Source organism: Megachile rotundata, chromosome 11 (assembly GCF_050947335.1).
Source record: "Megachile rotundata isolate GNS110a chromosome 11, iyMegRotu1, whole genome shotgun sequence".
Lineage (NCBI taxonomy): Eukaryota > Metazoa > Arthropoda > Insecta > Hymenoptera > Megachilidae > Megachile > Megachile rotundata.
The window spans coordinates 15230611-15247289 of NC_134993.1; the positions used below are offsets into that span (position 1 = coordinate 15230611).

General features: G+C 38.5%; 1 protein-coding gene and 1 long non-coding RNA gene across 3 annotated transcripts in view; one reads left to right on the forward strand and one right to left on the reverse strand.

Annotated features, from left to right (window-relative positions):
- The window catches only part of LOC105663264 (uncharacterized), an 18899-nt gene continuing 2220 nt past the window's right edge, over positions 1–16679 (reverse strand). Inside the window, exons 3-24 of the long non-coding RNA XR_013039802.1 lie at positions 15980–16647; positions 14867–15067; positions 13964–14786; positions 13810–13871; positions 13491–13719; positions 12726–13413; positions 12556–12649; positions 12383–12483; positions 12164–12310; positions 11579–11936; positions 10722–11334; positions 10266–10645; positions 9822–10101; positions 8492–9475; positions 7915–8383; positions 7730–7840; positions 6896–7643; positions 5949–6780; positions 4794–5881; positions 4458–4576; positions 1043–4391; positions 1–961 (exon numbers count right to left, since the gene is read on the reverse strand). This is a non-coding gene — a long non-coding RNA (uncharacterized LOC105663264). The remainder of the gene's footprint in view (positions 962–1042; positions 4392–4457; positions 4577–4793; positions 5882–5948; positions 6781–6895; positions 7644–7729; positions 7841–7914; positions 8384–8491; positions 9476–9821; positions 10102–10265; positions 10646–10721; positions 11335–11578; positions 11937–12163; positions 12311–12382; positions 12484–12555; positions 12650–12725; positions 13414–13490; positions 13720–13809; positions 13872–13963; positions 14787–14866; positions 15068–15979; positions 16648–16679) is intronic.
- DCX-EMAP (Doublecortin-domain-containing echinoderm-microtubule-associated protein) overlaps positions 4884–16679 on the forward strand; it is a 21041-nt gene continuing 9245 nt past the window's right edge. Inside the window, exons 1-3 of one of the 2 annotated variants that reach the window (XM_012291051.2) lie at positions 4884–5016; positions 5263–5749; positions 5989–6166. In XM_012291051.2, coding sequence (XP_012146441.1) covers positions 4884–5016; positions 5263–5749; positions 5989–6166 — 798 coding nt within the window. Of the gene's footprint in view, positions 5017–5262; positions 5750–5988; positions 6167–11284; positions 11349–16679 lie in introns of those variants that run through there. The other variant, XM_076536896.1, reaches the window with a different exon arrangement.

Sequence of the window (16679 nt, forward strand, 5' to 3'; positions counted from 1 at the left end):
CTATTGCAGACATTGGTGCAACAAGGATTTTGGTTTCTGTAATTTTACTAATTGTGTGAATTACAAATTTTATCACTTTTGAAGAGTGTTAGGTTTCCCTTATGCCAATGATTGTTTTGCAAGTTCTTTTTCTATTGCAGACTTTGGCCTAACAAGGATTTTGGTTTCTGTAATTTTACTGATTATGTCAGTTACAAATTTTATCAGTTTTGAGGAGTGTTAAGTTTCCCTTATGCCAATGATTGTTTTGCAAGTTCTTTTTCTATTGCAGACATTGGTGTAACAAGGATTTTAGTTTCTGTAATTTTACTAATTGTGTGGATTACAAATTTTATCAGTTTTGAGGAGTGTTAGGTTTCCCTTATGCCAATGATTGTTTTACAAGTTCTCCTTCATGATGGAAATATATGAAATTGCTGTCGTGTCTAAGAATCAAACTATTCAAAGAGGTCAACGAGTTTGTCCTGGAAATGCTGGCAATGAGTAATAGGGAAAACGTATGAGTTTTCCAGAACGGTGTCCTCTGGTATTGACTTTACTATAAAACCAGAAGGGCTCAGTTCATAATCAGTCATTCTTTTTCTTTAGTTTCAGAAAGTCGTAAAGTGTCGTTCTCCATGAAGATAAGAGGCTTGAGCGATATCCGACATTTCCCCATAAATATCACGAAGGTGCGTGCTTGAAATTCTGATTTTAATCGGTGCCGTTATTAGGCAAACATAAGGAACAATAACAATAAAAAGACTTTCTGTTATTTTTCAGAGGACTATTGATCTGCATGATTCTTCCAGATTTAATCAATGTTTTAATGTCTTATGTGGTGATGTGTTAATACAACGTATGCTGAATATTAACTGGAATTTGTATTTAGTAATGCTGACCTTCATTGTTGCTAATTAAGTACTATTCTGTCCCATAAAAATACTTGTAAAAGGATCTTAAAACAACTGTTGACTTAGAGCTGTAAAAGAAGAGTAAAAGGAATTATTTTTAAGGAAAGTTGAGATTTGGTATTCACCGAATCCTGCTGATTCACGCTTACCGTGATATACGAGCCGCTCGGCCGTCGCTCGATTACTTAAGTGGTCGAGGAACGAATCTGGTCAGCCGCCTTCCACGCCAGACACGCAAACCCGAAGTATCGACTATTCTCCATGCCAAGGAAATATTATAAAGATGACCATCGGAATACGACGAATCGCCTGCAATTTAATATAACACTATATTCTTGCGAATATAACTCACATGCAATAAAATGTATACTTAACGTTGCATTTTCGATAAGCTTTATAAATAATAAAAGATTGCTTTCGTAGTTTAAATATTTAAGAGGTCATTGCATTGACCTCTGCGATTATATCTTCAACTTTATAGACTCGGAGCTTGTAAAATATGAAGGTGATAACACTTTCGAGTTTTTTCGACACTCGGTTCACGTGCTAAGAATGTTGCCATCGAGTTGACAATTAATTTTTCTCGTATCAAGGTACATAATGTGATTGCAAATTTTTATGCAAAGGAAGCGTACAATGTTAATATTATCGCCTTTTTCACTCGACCTTCGGCCGCAACATGTATCACGTATTCATATCGTGCATTCTGCAATTCTTAAGCTTCATGCGGCTAATCATCCTGCTAGCCCTACGATAAGCCTCTTGCACGAGGAAATGCAAACTGAGGACTGCCAACAAAAAAAGATACGAACTAAAAGTGGAACGCGGGTGTTTCTTCAAATTTGAAACGCTCTATTACCTTGTTATTATGACAAACGCTATCTTGAGATCTGTCTTGGCTTACTATTATTCCGTATCATTTCGTGCAACTATCGTTGAGCGTAGTTATTACAGAAAAGTCGATTCGCGTTACACGGTTCAAACGTTTCACGTCAGATTATAATTGGACGATGTAGCCGCTTTTTAATACGTATTTTTCATCGACTATGCTAATGTATCACACTTCAGTAAAATGTTTAAAATACGAAACGTTTCTTCGAAATGCCAATCTTCTGCACGCAAAATGGCCCGTTTCTTCTTAGATTTTCAAAACCGCAACATTCGACCTTTATAGTTTACTACATATTGCACAATCATGCACCTCATGCATTCATACTAATCTGAACTTTGTTATAATTTTCTTCTTTTTATAACATTGATATTATAATTGTTTGCAAATCCTCTATGTTAGCTCTAAGTTAATTAGCTTTCAGGTTAGGTAACTTCTAGTTAGTTGACCAATTAATAGGTCCTTGTACTTCAGATTCTCTTAAAGTTAGATAACTTCCAGCTAGTTAGTTGACCTCCAATTAATAGAATGACAAATATGAATCTTATATTTCAGATTCTCTTAAAGTCAGATAACTTCCAGCTAGTTAGTTGACCTCCAATTAATAGAATAACAAATATGAATCTTGTACTTCAAATTCTCTTAAAGTCAGATAACTTCCAGCTAGTTAGTTGACCTCCAATTAATAGAATAACAAATATGAATCTTATATTTCAGATTCTCTTAAAGTCAGATAACTTCCAGCTAGTTAATTGACCTCCAATTAATAGAATGACAAATATGAATCTTGTACTTCAGATTCTCTTAAAGTTAGATAACTTCCAGCTAGTTAGTTGACTTCCAATTAATAGAATAACAAATATGAATCTTGTACTTCAAATTCTCTTAAAGTTAGACAACTTCCAGCTAGTTAGCTGACCTCCAATTAATAGAATAACAAATATGAATCTTGTACTTCAGATTCTCTTAAAGTTAGATAACTTCCAGCTAGTTAGTTGTCCTCCAATTAATAGAATAACAAATATGAATCTTGTACTTCAGATTCTTTTAAAGTTAGATAACTTCCAGCTAGTTATTTGTCTTCCAATTAATAGAATGACAAAACTATATGATTCTTGTACTTCATTTTCCTCCAAAAATTATTAATCCTTCATAAAAGATTCTTGTAAAAGTCTGTAAGTCTACAGTCGAATTTTTGAATGTTAAAATCTCTCAGTAGATCTCGCATTCGTAATGATGGTATCGATTATCATGGACTACAAGTTCGTCGAGGTGATTTGAACGGAAGAGGCTTGCGCGTAGCTTCCTGGTCGCGGTGCAACAAGTTCGGTGCTCGTTTCGCCGGCGTCGGTTCACTGACACGGACGTCGATGCCGGCAAATGTCTTGGGGCAAGGAGAACGGCGACGTAGACGTGGACGACGGACACGACGGCGGCGCCGAGGTAGCGTGGTTCGTTGCTGTCCCTCGGAGCGACACACTCGACGTCGGGACGCCATCGTTGAAGGACGCATGAATATGTATACCATCGCGGTTACGCCGGTCTCTTATCTCGTGTTCTGGTGTCGATGAACGATCACGGCGTTGCACGCGTTTTTCCATCTTGCTCTTTTCTTTCTTTCGGCGCTCTGAAACCGATACGTTCTTCAATAACAATTAGTTTACGCTGGAGATTAGAATATAGTGAAAAGAAATACGAGGAACTTCTTGCAACTGGCTCGATAAGAACGTCAGTGCGATGAATGGAAATGCTGCACCCCCTGCTGTGCCAGAATGGATCTCCTCGTGACAAGTGCAACTACCTAGAAGAGTTACTCGCTACAGTCTGAAATTTTTAAATGAACATCTATGGTTAGATGTGACTCAATGGTCGAAGATAGCAGGCTGGTTAAATCCGTGCTCAGAGTTCGTGACCCTAGCTCTTCAAGGTACGCTGGTGTAAAGCCGTTACGTGATGTTGGTCTTGAACCATGGAACCTGCTTTGAACAAACCTTTGTAGTGCATATAATAAAACTCTACTGACTTAGAAGTTAACTTGAAAGTGAAGTTGACTTTAGCTAGAAGCTAACTGACCTGCAAGCTTTATTTGGAAATTAGTTAGTCTTGAAATCTGAAGAACTTGAAAATCTGAAGTTAATAGATTTGAATAGTGTTCGTGACCTTAATTTGTGAAGGTGCACGATGTAAAGTGTTTGTTATCGAACCATTGACTCTCTACACATCTGATATGTAATCCAAAACTGCAGGAGTGTTAAATTCGTAGAATCTAGTGGATTTTTTGATTAGGTAAGATGAAGTCGATCGATTGATCTGCAGTAAACCGCAGCTATAATGTAAAAGTGCATCGTAAGCGTTGAACGGTCAATCGATCAGGAATCTCTGGCAATCACGCGACACGTGGACGTTTTGCCGGCATATTTTCTTGGACAACGCTTCTCATACTGCAGGTGTAGGCGTAAAGAAGAAACCTTGAATTCTTGAGGGAGAAAAAACAGCGTTTGACGATCCATCAATTTTGACAAGCAATTTTACGGTAAAACTGCTTGGAAGCGCTGGCTGGCATCAGTTGATCGAGGTACGCAGAGGTAGCACCTCCAGGCTCTGTCCACCTTAAAGTTACATTATTTTAACGGACTTGTCGCGATGTAAGATGTGCTAATTAAGTGTGTACTAACCTAATGAGAATAAGATAATTTACGAATTAACTTCATATTGGGAACTGTGTTGCAGCCTTCATTTTTATTGACTCCTTGCAAAGACTGACTCCTTCATTTTTATTGACTCCTTCTATTATCTGTGGAAATTTGAAGTTAATTAATTTACAAAATATATTATTACTTAATATAATATATTACTTAATGTATTAGTTAATATAGAAGCCAACTTGAAAATTATTTTGGTTAAACATTAATTAACTAATAAGTTAATATAATTGTTAACTAAGGACCTAACTGAAGGCTAGTTTAGAAGTCAACTATCTATAGTGATAGAAATGAAAAGTGGTGGCCTACGTTTCTAATTTCATTTCTAATTTCTCTTCGAATTTCTTTTTTCCAGGAAGTCTAAAGAGAGAGGAGGCAAAAGGCGTCGGCTGTGTGCCGATGATCGTAGCTGAAAATCAGTCGAGTTTGCGTGCCGGCTCCAGGCTGGGGCAGTACGAGGAGGTAGCGGGTGACGGAAGCGTGGGTGGCGGCAACGAGGCTGGTGGAACTGCAACCACTACCTCGGAGCCAGGTGAGAGCTAATTATCCAGTGAGATTATCATCACTAGACTGATCGCCGATAAGATACTCGAACCTGAAACATATTTTAATTTCTGCAATACCCTTGGTATTATCATACTTTGTATCTAACATTGAGACTTTCGATGTAAGTTTCAAACTTTCATTGAACAGCGTAGAGTATGATAAAGTCTCAAGGCTTTTTATGAAGCTTCATGAAATTTGCTAGGAAAGTCATTCATGATCCCTTTCAAACTAGGTGTAATGCAAAAAGAGGAGCCAGAGGCGCAAAACGGGAACTCCTCAAAAGAAGCGAACGCAGTAACAGTAACTACACCTAGCGGCGTCGCGACGACGACGTCTACGACACCCGCGACCACGTCTAACACGATGCCAGGTGGAGGCGCTCGCAGCGACGACGACGAGGAGGAGGAGGAGGAGGCCGAAGAAGAAGAGGACGACGTGGAGGAAGACGAGGACGTGGAAGTGGAGGGTGGAGCGGCGCAGGAGGCGGTCGGTGGCGGTGTTCTAGTAAACGAGGGTGGGGGTGGAGGCGGCATGGCCGGCTTCTGGAGGCAGAGCAGACCCTCCAGTCCCCGCATGCCGCCTCCGGAGCAGCCGGAGCACAGGCCTAAGAGCCGACACGAGCCGGCGCCCGCGAGATACAACAACCTCGGATACTGGAGGGCCAGAAGAGTGACATTCTACAAAAATGGCGACCCGTATTTCCCAGGAATCGAGTTCAGGTACGTTTCTTTCGTCGTTTCATCCCTCGTTGTCCGAACGTCGAGTGGCGCTTAACGCTAGTACCCTCTTCGGATGCAGGTGGCGTGTCCACCTTCCGTGGCCTTGATTTTGGCCTATGAATGAGATCCTCCCTGTGACACACGAAAGATACTAGTACTGGAACGCGTACCATTTGTGTTTGAACATAGAGAGTGACACCTAAGTTTCCTAATGATTTATGACGACTGTCGATTTGCAGGTTTAAGCCGGGGAGGGACATCGGCTCCCTGGAGGCACTTCTGGACAGATTGTCTCTTCGAATGGACCTGCCCAGAGGAGCACGACACATCTTCTCGATGGACGGCGACAGGAAGATCACTCTTGACGAACTGGAAGACGGTGCCTCGTACGTGGTATCCAGCTACAAAACGTTCAAGGTAAGTGTTTGATTATAGAACAAAGACTCGTTACCTGTCAGTGACGGAAGCCACGAGAAATACAACATTTCGATCGCATTGTAAAGTATACGCCCCTTTAAGATCGCTTGGAATAAAAAAAGGGTCTTAATCGCTGTGGAAAAGTGGGTCGTTCGATCTGATACATTGCACGAAGAAGAAATAAGGCTCTTGAGACACAAGATCGCGTGTGTGTGTAGATCGAATCTCGGTTCGGGTAACGCAACCCCTCCACCGGGAGCGAGAGAACCAATCTCATTACGAGTGCGATAATTCAGCACGTGCAAGGACTTGTATGGCGAAAAGTAAATATTCTCTTGGTAGCTGTTGCCTCTAATCGTTCGTATAATTAAACCGAGAAGTCGGCTGTATACACTCTTAATATTCATGAGCCACCGGTGGACGTAAAACAACGGACTCCCACAAATGCGTGCCCGAACATTGCCACGCGTACTAACTACACGTACACAGTTTAACAGCCTTGCGATATGGCAATTTATAAGAAAACTGCGTATATTTGCCGTCGACGACGTTTGTGTATCTGGCCCAGATCAACATTTAAGCAGGCCGCACGCAACGCCAATCTGCCTGATTACCTAAAAAGAACGATTATTACATTGCTTTTCTGATAAATATGCTTGTATTTTATGAACAATCTTTACCTGAGTTTATTAATTCAATGATAACATCTCTAAGAGGTAGGATACTCACTGTCAGTAGGGTCTTCAAGAATTAGATGAGCTAGCTAGGACTTACACCATAAGATCTAGCTAGTCAATGGTATTTCCAAAAAGAGTATTCAAGTCCTCAAGAAGTAGATTACCCAATCTTCCAAAGATGCTACTATTAATTATAAAGATTGAATACAATATCATAAAGATTGAATAGAGAGACTTGTTGAATCCATCAGAAAGTACTGAATGTTCAGAAAATCTCTAACCAATATTTTTCTTCATGTCGACATTTTTAGAAGCAATGCATCATGGCATAGCGTGATTGTCGAACTCAGGTGACAAGATCTAAAGAAAGAAGGCGATAAATCGCCTACGACAGGTTTTGGTATCGTGAATCAAAAGTAAGGCCAATGGAGGATTCAGTGAAAAATGGGCCAATTAACCGGCGAAACCTTTCAGGCCGATTCAACCGTAAGGCCACAGGATATTCATTATTTTTATGAAAGTGCTGATAGGAAGGATTGGTTTCACCTGCGTTGCGTCATAGCACGGTGGCCCACGCCCAACCTGATTTCTAGGTTTTAAGGTGTGACCAGGCCGCTCGTTAAACGTATATCGTCGTCGTTTCTGCCTGGCTTTATGTACGTACGATACGTTATTTCGATCGGCTCTCGTGCCGGGTCAACCGTTAATCCGGTAAAGTGGCCAAAGCTTATACACCTATTGTTCTATATAGACTTTACGTGTCGATTACGCTGGATTATGAAATCGTGATTCCTTCATATCTGAAACGATGTAAACAATATTAATATATGGCTTATTTACATACTACAAATTAGACATGTAATTAAAGATAGACTGCTTCAAATACCCTGTAGGCTGAGTATAGCTTGTGTCCCTCAAGGGTAGATATGTATTCAGAATCCTTAAGAATTAGAGTAGCAAAGTTCTTCCTGTATTGATAACTTCATGAAAACTTCTTCTAAAATTAAATGAGTTAATGAAACATCATCACAATTTTTCATTCTATTAATTTATTGGGAATAAGATTGTCACCCCTGCAGTTGCCAGTATCAGGTGATTCCAGCATTGTTTACCAAAGCCACGTGGCACGGAAGATCGACTCATATAGGTGAATCTGCGGTTTGGTGGTAGGGATGCGAAAAGTGGGAGCAAGTATTGCCATAGGGTTGGTCTGTAAGAGGGGTGGAAAGGGCTGGACAACTGAGTCTGCGGTTGCGCAGCGATCGCTTCCTTTCTCCCTGTTTTCGATTCTTCTTCTCCTACCTGATCCAGTCCTGCTGGGAAATGGTACACTATCCTATTTTACTTAACAACCGTCTTATTATCCTGCATACGTTCCAGCCGTCCACATACTTTCACCTCCTTCATAGTAACGATCAATCCATTTCTACCATCGCGATAAACACTGTGTCATTAAGTGGCCTCTGATTGTGCTGTTTCTTCACCTATTTACGGCCTACCTACATTTCTTTGTCCCTCGGAGGAAACTTGTCTTTGTCGTCTGAAAAGATTGCAAGATGTTATGAATTTTGCTTTATTATTACTAGCATGTTATTCCAAATATAACCACACTCTTTTTTATTAAATGATAAGATTGTGTGATACTTACATTGCACTTTATATTATTATGAGTCATTTCATATGCAACAATCTAACACCATTTAATGACTACTTGCTGCTGAAATACTATGGTTGTACTTTATACTTGTAGCCTCCTTATAAGGACATGTTGCCTTGAATATTTTAACTAGATTATTTTCTCATATATTACAGTTCTGACAATCTTAGCATGTCAAGCTATAACAGCTTTTTACATGAAATCAAAAGTGTACCTTTACATTTTATATTATTATATGAGTCATCTCATATGCAACAATCTAGTACAATTTAATGACTACTTGCTGCTGAAATACTATGGTTGTACTTTATACTTGTAGCCTCTTTATAAGGACATGTTGCCTTGAGTATTTTAACTAGAATATTTTCTCATATATTACAGTTCTGACAATCTTAGCATGTCAAACTATAACAGAATTTCATGTGACATCAAAAGCGTACCTTCACATTTTATGTTATTATATGAGTCATTTTATATGCAACAATTTAGCACCATTTAATGACTACTTTCTACTGAAATATTATGGTTGTACTTCATACTTGTAGCCTCTATAAGTACATGACACCTTGAGTATTTTAACTAGAATATTTTCTCATACAGTTCTAACAATCTAGCATGTGAAGCTATATTTCACTTGAAGTCAAGAGTAATTATAAATTCAAAGTTGAGTCAGTACGAAATAACCCAATCCAGATTCTCCGAAATCATTTTTGTCGCTAATTTTCCACGACTCGAAGATATGAATCACGTGTTGTAGGGTGGGCGGTGGGTCGGTTCCGCTAAGGAGACCGATGCAGGGCCTCCGAGGCGTAGGGCGGCTACCAAGGGAGAGACCGTATCTCATTGACCGTTGGTCAGCCCGCAAGGGATCAATAAACACGAACTTCTCCATACGGACGATTCACAAACCGTTTCTATTCCTTCTGTAGAAACTCCACGACGAAATTCAAGACGTTCATCATCGTCGACGGATCCCTGTAACATTAAAGAGACACAAGGTTATCTTGCGTGTTGATGCAACGTGTTTTTGTTTACGAGATAATGAAAAAGTAATTGTAACGGAAGCGAGGAGAAGAGATACAGCATCGATTACAGACGGTTGTGAGTTGACGCAATCAATTATGCTCTGACCGTCCCTCGCAACGGCGTTACTACTGCGGCCGGAAGTAACAGTTTATTACTACTGCAAACCTCCTGCTAATGTACAGGGTGTTAACAAAGTAATGATCAACATAACCTCCATCAAGATTTCATTTTATAACGTTCCTCAATTTCAAGGTTAACTTCTTTGTTTCAGTCGCATTTTGCTTATTGAGGTTACCTGATTTAGATCACGTCAAAAGAAACGCGTGTACTACGCGCAACAGTGACACGGGTCGATGACAAGTCGGGCATTGATGTCTCCGCGAATTTGATCGCTCGCTTCATGTCAGCTTTTTCTGCTCAGCTTGAAACATGACCTTCTCAATGAACAGTGTATCATCAAATTTAAATTTAGAATTCAACATGTCATTAATTATTCCCGCTGTAGGATTGTTCTGATTGCAGCAAACGGGTCATAAATTGCCGAAATGACGCATCAGGTTTCTTTACCCGATCACCTACACAAGAAAAACGAGTTAAATATTTAGCGAAACTTATCACGGTGATCTTTATATATTTTTATGGATTACAAAAACTACGAGAACCCTTCAAGTTTTCTACACTTTAAAACTCGATAAGAAAAAGGTCAGCGTGATAAACGCTCTTTAAACATATTGTGCACCTTTTCAGCAAAATAATATTCCCAATATTTTGTGACATTTCTTTATCGTTTCACGACGTGAACAAATTAGCCATTGAGGTCTGCCGCGTGAATAGCCACGATTGTTTCTTTTGTAATCGGCGCGACACATTTCACAGGACGATCCGTCACGCACGTTACATGCTCGTTCTTCATTTTCATATCGCGGTGTAAGCCGGCGATAACGAGTCCTCCTTTCTTTCAGAACATTTCACCCGGTCGCCACGTAAATTCATAAGAGGATAACGCGGTCTAGAAAGAACTAATCGCTGGTCAACTTGAAATTCGTGTCAGCCACCGGAGTCACGAAGGAGACAGAGTTTTGTATCTGCCCTAGATGCGTCACGAAATTCCAAAGTCCCCTAAAAAGCAAGAAAAAAAGCCAGTTACGTTTGATAATAAATAATAATAATTCAGTTTGATAATAATTCAGTATACATAGGTATATTTTGCTTTACACTCATCTCAATACTTCATGTCTATGCGAAGAGGTTATATTTTCTGTCATCTATAGTCTTTATCTTTAAATGATCCTTCATTACCGATTGTACGTGTTCCAAGGATATTACAGGTTACTTAGTTTTAATCTGACAAGGTTCACCTTAAAATTTTGTCCCGTTCTTATCAGTTTTTTGACCGGTGACCATGTTGCATGCCCGGTTGCAGATTAATTGCACGTAAGGTGGTGGACGAAAAATATTTGCACCGATAAACAAGTCTGCTCGTAAATTTTTTCGATATCTTTTTCTGGCTAACGTTGTTGCTCGAAAGAGTGCGTGTCTGTCGGTAATCGAGTTTAATTGACAGTACGTTGATCCTACTGATATTAAATTGCTTAACAATTACTGGTTGTTACCACAATATTCCAATGGAAGAGTTTCAATTCTTTTCAATTCCACCGTTACGGTTTAGCACGCATTTGCGATTGTACGTATTATGCATTAGTATTATTGTGATTGGATCTGTGAAACATGTTTCGTGCTCTCTGAATTACGAGTATACATCATTTCAGCACTGGTATATCTACGGCATCTGGATTTAATATCCTCGCCTGCAAAAGAAATGGTAATAACGGAACTAAATGTAGAAAGTATTACGTGCATAAGTTATAGCCTTAGAGCATGTCTTATTAGAAAAGAATGTCACTGGGGCGATAAAGTAGGTGATTTAATTATAGCTTCAGAAAATTAAATATGTTCCAAAACACCGGGTCTCGGTGCTTCCTTAATCGGAAGAAAAATTGAGGTGAAACGTCGTACATTTCACGTGTAATGTTGAACAATACATTCACCTACTTTCTTTCCCCGTTTTATCGCGATTCGCAGATTCGTGTTCGCATTGCGATCCGTAGGTCTGTTCATTTATCGCCCCGGTTGTCGGGCTGAATATGCATGAGACGTATTCGAAACGAAATGAATTTCGGTAGGTCGATTAGCCGTCGTTTCGAGAAAACGGTCGTGCCACGATCGTTTCTGGTGCGTATACCACGTAGTTGGATGACGTGTACCGATCGACGATATGTAAATCACTGCGGCATCCCCGTCTCTGTGTTACTCGTTGCCTTTTAACCCGTGGCACGCTTGTCGCAGAACCCTCGCAGGACAACTACCCTGTGTTACACCTTGCGTGGCACTCTCCCTCGTCACGCACCTCCTGTAATATATGTCAATTACGATTTCAAACTTCTTGCATGCATAAGTACCTTCGTTAACACTGATTTTCAATGAAATACTGGGTTTATCGAGTCACGTGGCTTCGGAATTAATAAAACTCGCACAATACTACTGGGGGAGCTTGATAAGTGATCATTCAGCGAATCTCTGATTACTTATACACTTCATTAACTTTTCTAAGGGCTGCTTTACATTGTAATGCATTACCTGTAGCAGGTTGTACATGTTGTACATTTTTAGTATGTGTATGTGTGTACATTTCCTGATGTTACAACATGGCTCAGATAAATTAGGTTTGAAGTATGCATTTCCTAATGGTCTGTAAATTATTGTATTGACATTCTGAGCACTATTCTGCAAAATAAAATATCATTAATATTTGTCTTTTAATATTTATCATTTTTAGCATGTGTATATGTGTACAACCATTTCCTAATCATGTCACAAAATGGCTGAGTTAAATTAAGTTTGAATTATGCATTTTCTAATGGTTTTTAAATTATTGTATTGACATTCTGAGCACTCTTCTGCAAAATAAAATATCATTAATATTTGTCTTTTAATATTTAACATTTTTAGTATGTGTATATGTGTACAACCATTTCCTAATCATGTCACAAAATGTCTCAGCTAAATTAAGTTTGAATTATGCATTTCTTAATGGTTTTCAAATCATTGTATCTGAGTCCTCTTCTGCAAAATAAAATCTTATTAATATTAACCTAAAAGACTGATTCCACAAATTCAAGTTTTTATATTCGTGTCTTACCCGAGCACGAAACTAATAATAAGCCCAGCGATCGTCGCAAAAAATCAAGCTTATGTGCCACGTGAGATCGTTGATAAAAGAAGGAAAGAAAAAATGTTTCGTGTTAATCGACCAGGCCGAATTAACGTTCGCGACGTAAACAGCTTATCATAGGGCCTTATCACTGGCCAATTATCGTACCAATTGCATGCATCAAATGGCATATGGAAATTGTGAATATACAGTTTTTGCTTTAAATTCGGGTGTCATTGTTTCATGACATCTTTCAAGGCTGATGAACTTGTTTCGAATTACGATCAAATACTTAGTCGATGACCTGTTTCCAAAGGTGAAGAGTTAGAGGGAAGCGACCTTTCGACCGTCTACGTTCTCTTATCATCAAGGTAAATGGTCAAGAAGGATATTCACCCCTTTGTATCGCTATTCCAATTTATAGGGTGGCATAAACTCTCCAATTCTTAAATGATTATTTCAACTCATACATTATTATGTATTTTGATGTACTGGAAAATTTTTAAAAGCTACTATGAAGCATTGTTTGTCAATTACACTTCAGAATGTCACAAATGTAAATTCTTCAGGAATATAACATGAGAATATTTGAAGGTTGAAGTGTTCTTGACAGCCTCTTGGTATTTTTCTTATGACATTTACATTCTAGTAATTTCATCATCTTGAGAACTAGCACCTAAAAAAGAAAATAATTAAATAAACCTGATATAAACAAAACTTTATAAGATGTACAAAACGTTGAGATGTACAAACGTTAAATGCAACTGTGACAAGATGCTTCAGGGTATAAAAAGAATATGTAACAGAGCGTAGTACGTTGAATAAACAGAGGGTGACGACCGAGTAAATGCGTGAAAAGGTTAAGGGTTGTAGCACCCATGGTGAACCCAGGGAGGGTGCACCCACGCGTACTTTCGTTACACCTTCATTCGATCGGTACTGCATACCTCCAAGTGGAAGATTGTTGCACCGTGACCTTGGCCTAGCAACCAAGATATGCATTCAGTTACACGTGCGAGCAATTGCATCGTAATTTACAGGGACAGTTTGATAAATTGCAATGCAAACGTACTCTGAATGGAGTTCCTCTTCATCCTCTTTTTTGTTCCACTCGTTAATGCGAATTATGCTGCTCTGAAATATGAAAGTTTATGTTACGGATCAATTTGAAATTATTGTTCTTTGAAAGAGAGTATCTGAACATGATCTATCAGATTCATAGCTACCGGTTTAGTGAACAGGAACACGCAATGCTCGCTAGAGCAGTTATGAACCTTAATTTTGTCCAACAAACCCTAGTAATTACCGCGAGAATCGTCGATCTAATCTCTCGATATTATTCCGTTGACGTCGAGGTAAGGATTATTTTTAGAGGGTTATTTATTATTAGACACACCTTCGTGAGCAGGTGGTCTTGAGACGTTTGATCAATTTGATGGGAACACTCTGATTACGAGTTTCACAGAAATTGACAATTAAAAAATGTAACTCAGAATCTGTAGAATATCTGTAACGTCCAAAAAATTCTGATTTTCCTCCTCAGGTCCATTTTGTGAGAGAATTATTAAACTCTAGGTCACTTTGTTGTTACTGTGACACAATCGCACCAATTTCACGTGTAAAGTAACGAGGCGAAAGGCCTTCCAGATAGTTGCAATAAAGAAGCCAGGCGACCTTGAACGGAATTCACGAGGCTCGTTAAAAGGCTAGCACGTGAGCGATTTCGCTGGTGACGCCGTGATTTATGTGGGATATTCATTATACCAATGACTATCTTTTTTCTCACAGACGGTAATTAGGGCCAGAATATTACAAGGCTATAAATCTGTGATAACGATGCTTCCTTCGGTGAAACTTATTATAAAGACATCCTGACGTATATTCGTTTCAATTTCCGGATTGAATGCTTCCTTGGCTGCTTAATAAAGCACCTCTCTTCTTCTGTAAAGGAGATTCTTCTTCCATAAAAAATTGCAGCTTAGTTGCCATAATTATCTCTACTATAAGTTTGTTGCTAGTTTATTGTTGTGTTGTCACTGGTTATTAAATCTGTAAAGGATAAATCAATTAAATGGCCGCATATGATTAGCGACAAAAACACGAACGACCTCCGTAAGGGTTAAACTTACGTCACAAGGGGTTGGTTGCCGGAAGGGTTGCTCGGTGTGCGAGAATGAGGGTCGTTTGACCTTCACCGTGTGTTAATCTATGCTTCCATTATCATACCAATCCCATCAAAGCTGGCATTGCAACTGCACGATGAACGTACATTCGGTTATCGGTCGATCCTGCTGTTTTTCAATGAAGAATTTGTTACATGTACCATCTTCCTGCAAATTGAATATTGTTAATAATATTACTTAATATATAACTTCAAGGTTTCATTATTCATCAGACAAGCTACATTCATTTATAATTAATTGTTCTCTCTAACAAAGCATACATGAAGAATATATAGACATGCACTGAATAGTCTCTTATGAACACTGACATTTAATTGAATATTGTAAATAATATAATATGTACCTTCAAGGTTTCTGAGTCAGATTATTACTCATCTGACAAGCTACATACATTTATAATTAATTATTCTCTCTAACAAAGCATGCATGAAGAATATACAGACATGCACTGGATAGTCTCTTATGAACACTGACATTTAATTGAATATTGTAAATAATATAATATGTACCTTCAAGGTTTCTGAGTCAGATTATTACTCATCTGACAAGCTACATACATTTATAATTAATTGTTCTGTCTAACAAAGCATGCATAAAGAATATACAGACATGCACTGGATAGTCTCTTATGAACACTGACATTTAATTGAATATTGTAAATAATATTACTTAATATATAACTTCAAGGTTTCATTATTCATCTGACAAGCTACATACATTTATAATTAATTGTTCTGTCTAACAAAGCATACATAAAGAATATACAGACATGCACTGGATAGTCTCTTATGAACACTGACATTTATGTATACATAAACATACATAAGACTATGTATATAAAAATAGTATATAAACATAGTCTTATAAACATAGTATAGTCTTATGTATATAAGCATAGTATAAAAACATAGTCTTATAAACATAGTATACTCTTATGTATATACACATAGTATAGTCTTATGTATATAAACATTGTCTCATATGAAGATGAGTATGCACACACAACAAACCTCAAGTAAACATAATCAGTGTAACTATAAAAACCTTGTTAGAACTTACTACACCTCAAAACTGAATGCAATGTATTGGCAACAGTATTATGTTAATAGCGGACACATCAGTGAGAAATTTGAAAGGATTTTTATAAGCAACCATGACAAGCTTATCGAATCTCTGGCACACTGCCGACAGCAGCGTGCGTGTCTCGAATTCATCAGTCGGTTTATTAGACTATTAGCCTCGTTAACGTTTTTTTCCCCTCTTCCAGCATACTTTGAATATTGACCCTATTTAGCCAATCAAGGTAATTGGTCAGATGCCACTTTCCGTGAACCTTTTGTATTCGACATGGGCGTGTACGTCCTTAATTCCAAGGAATGCTTTCAGGATCGTTTCCTATCAGAACCCTCGTTACCGGGTGTCTATCACACCATGCTTCCGATCTGCCTATCATTCTTCTTTGATCAGTACACTGATATGTAGTATACATAGACTAGGTATACGTCAGATTAGATCATCTGCAAATGATAGATCATTGTAAGGAACGTGTGATGATGGTAACAGAATTATTGAATGTTGACTATTTGCAAGGAGAGTGTCTTGCAGACTAGAGGGAAACCACGTTGTCTTGGTCCAGGGATCTCAAAGATCTGCCTATCATTCCCCTTTGATCAGCATACTGATATGTAGTACATTTGAGGTTCATATACATCAGATTAGTAGGTCATCTGCAAATGATAAATCATTGTAAGGAACGTGT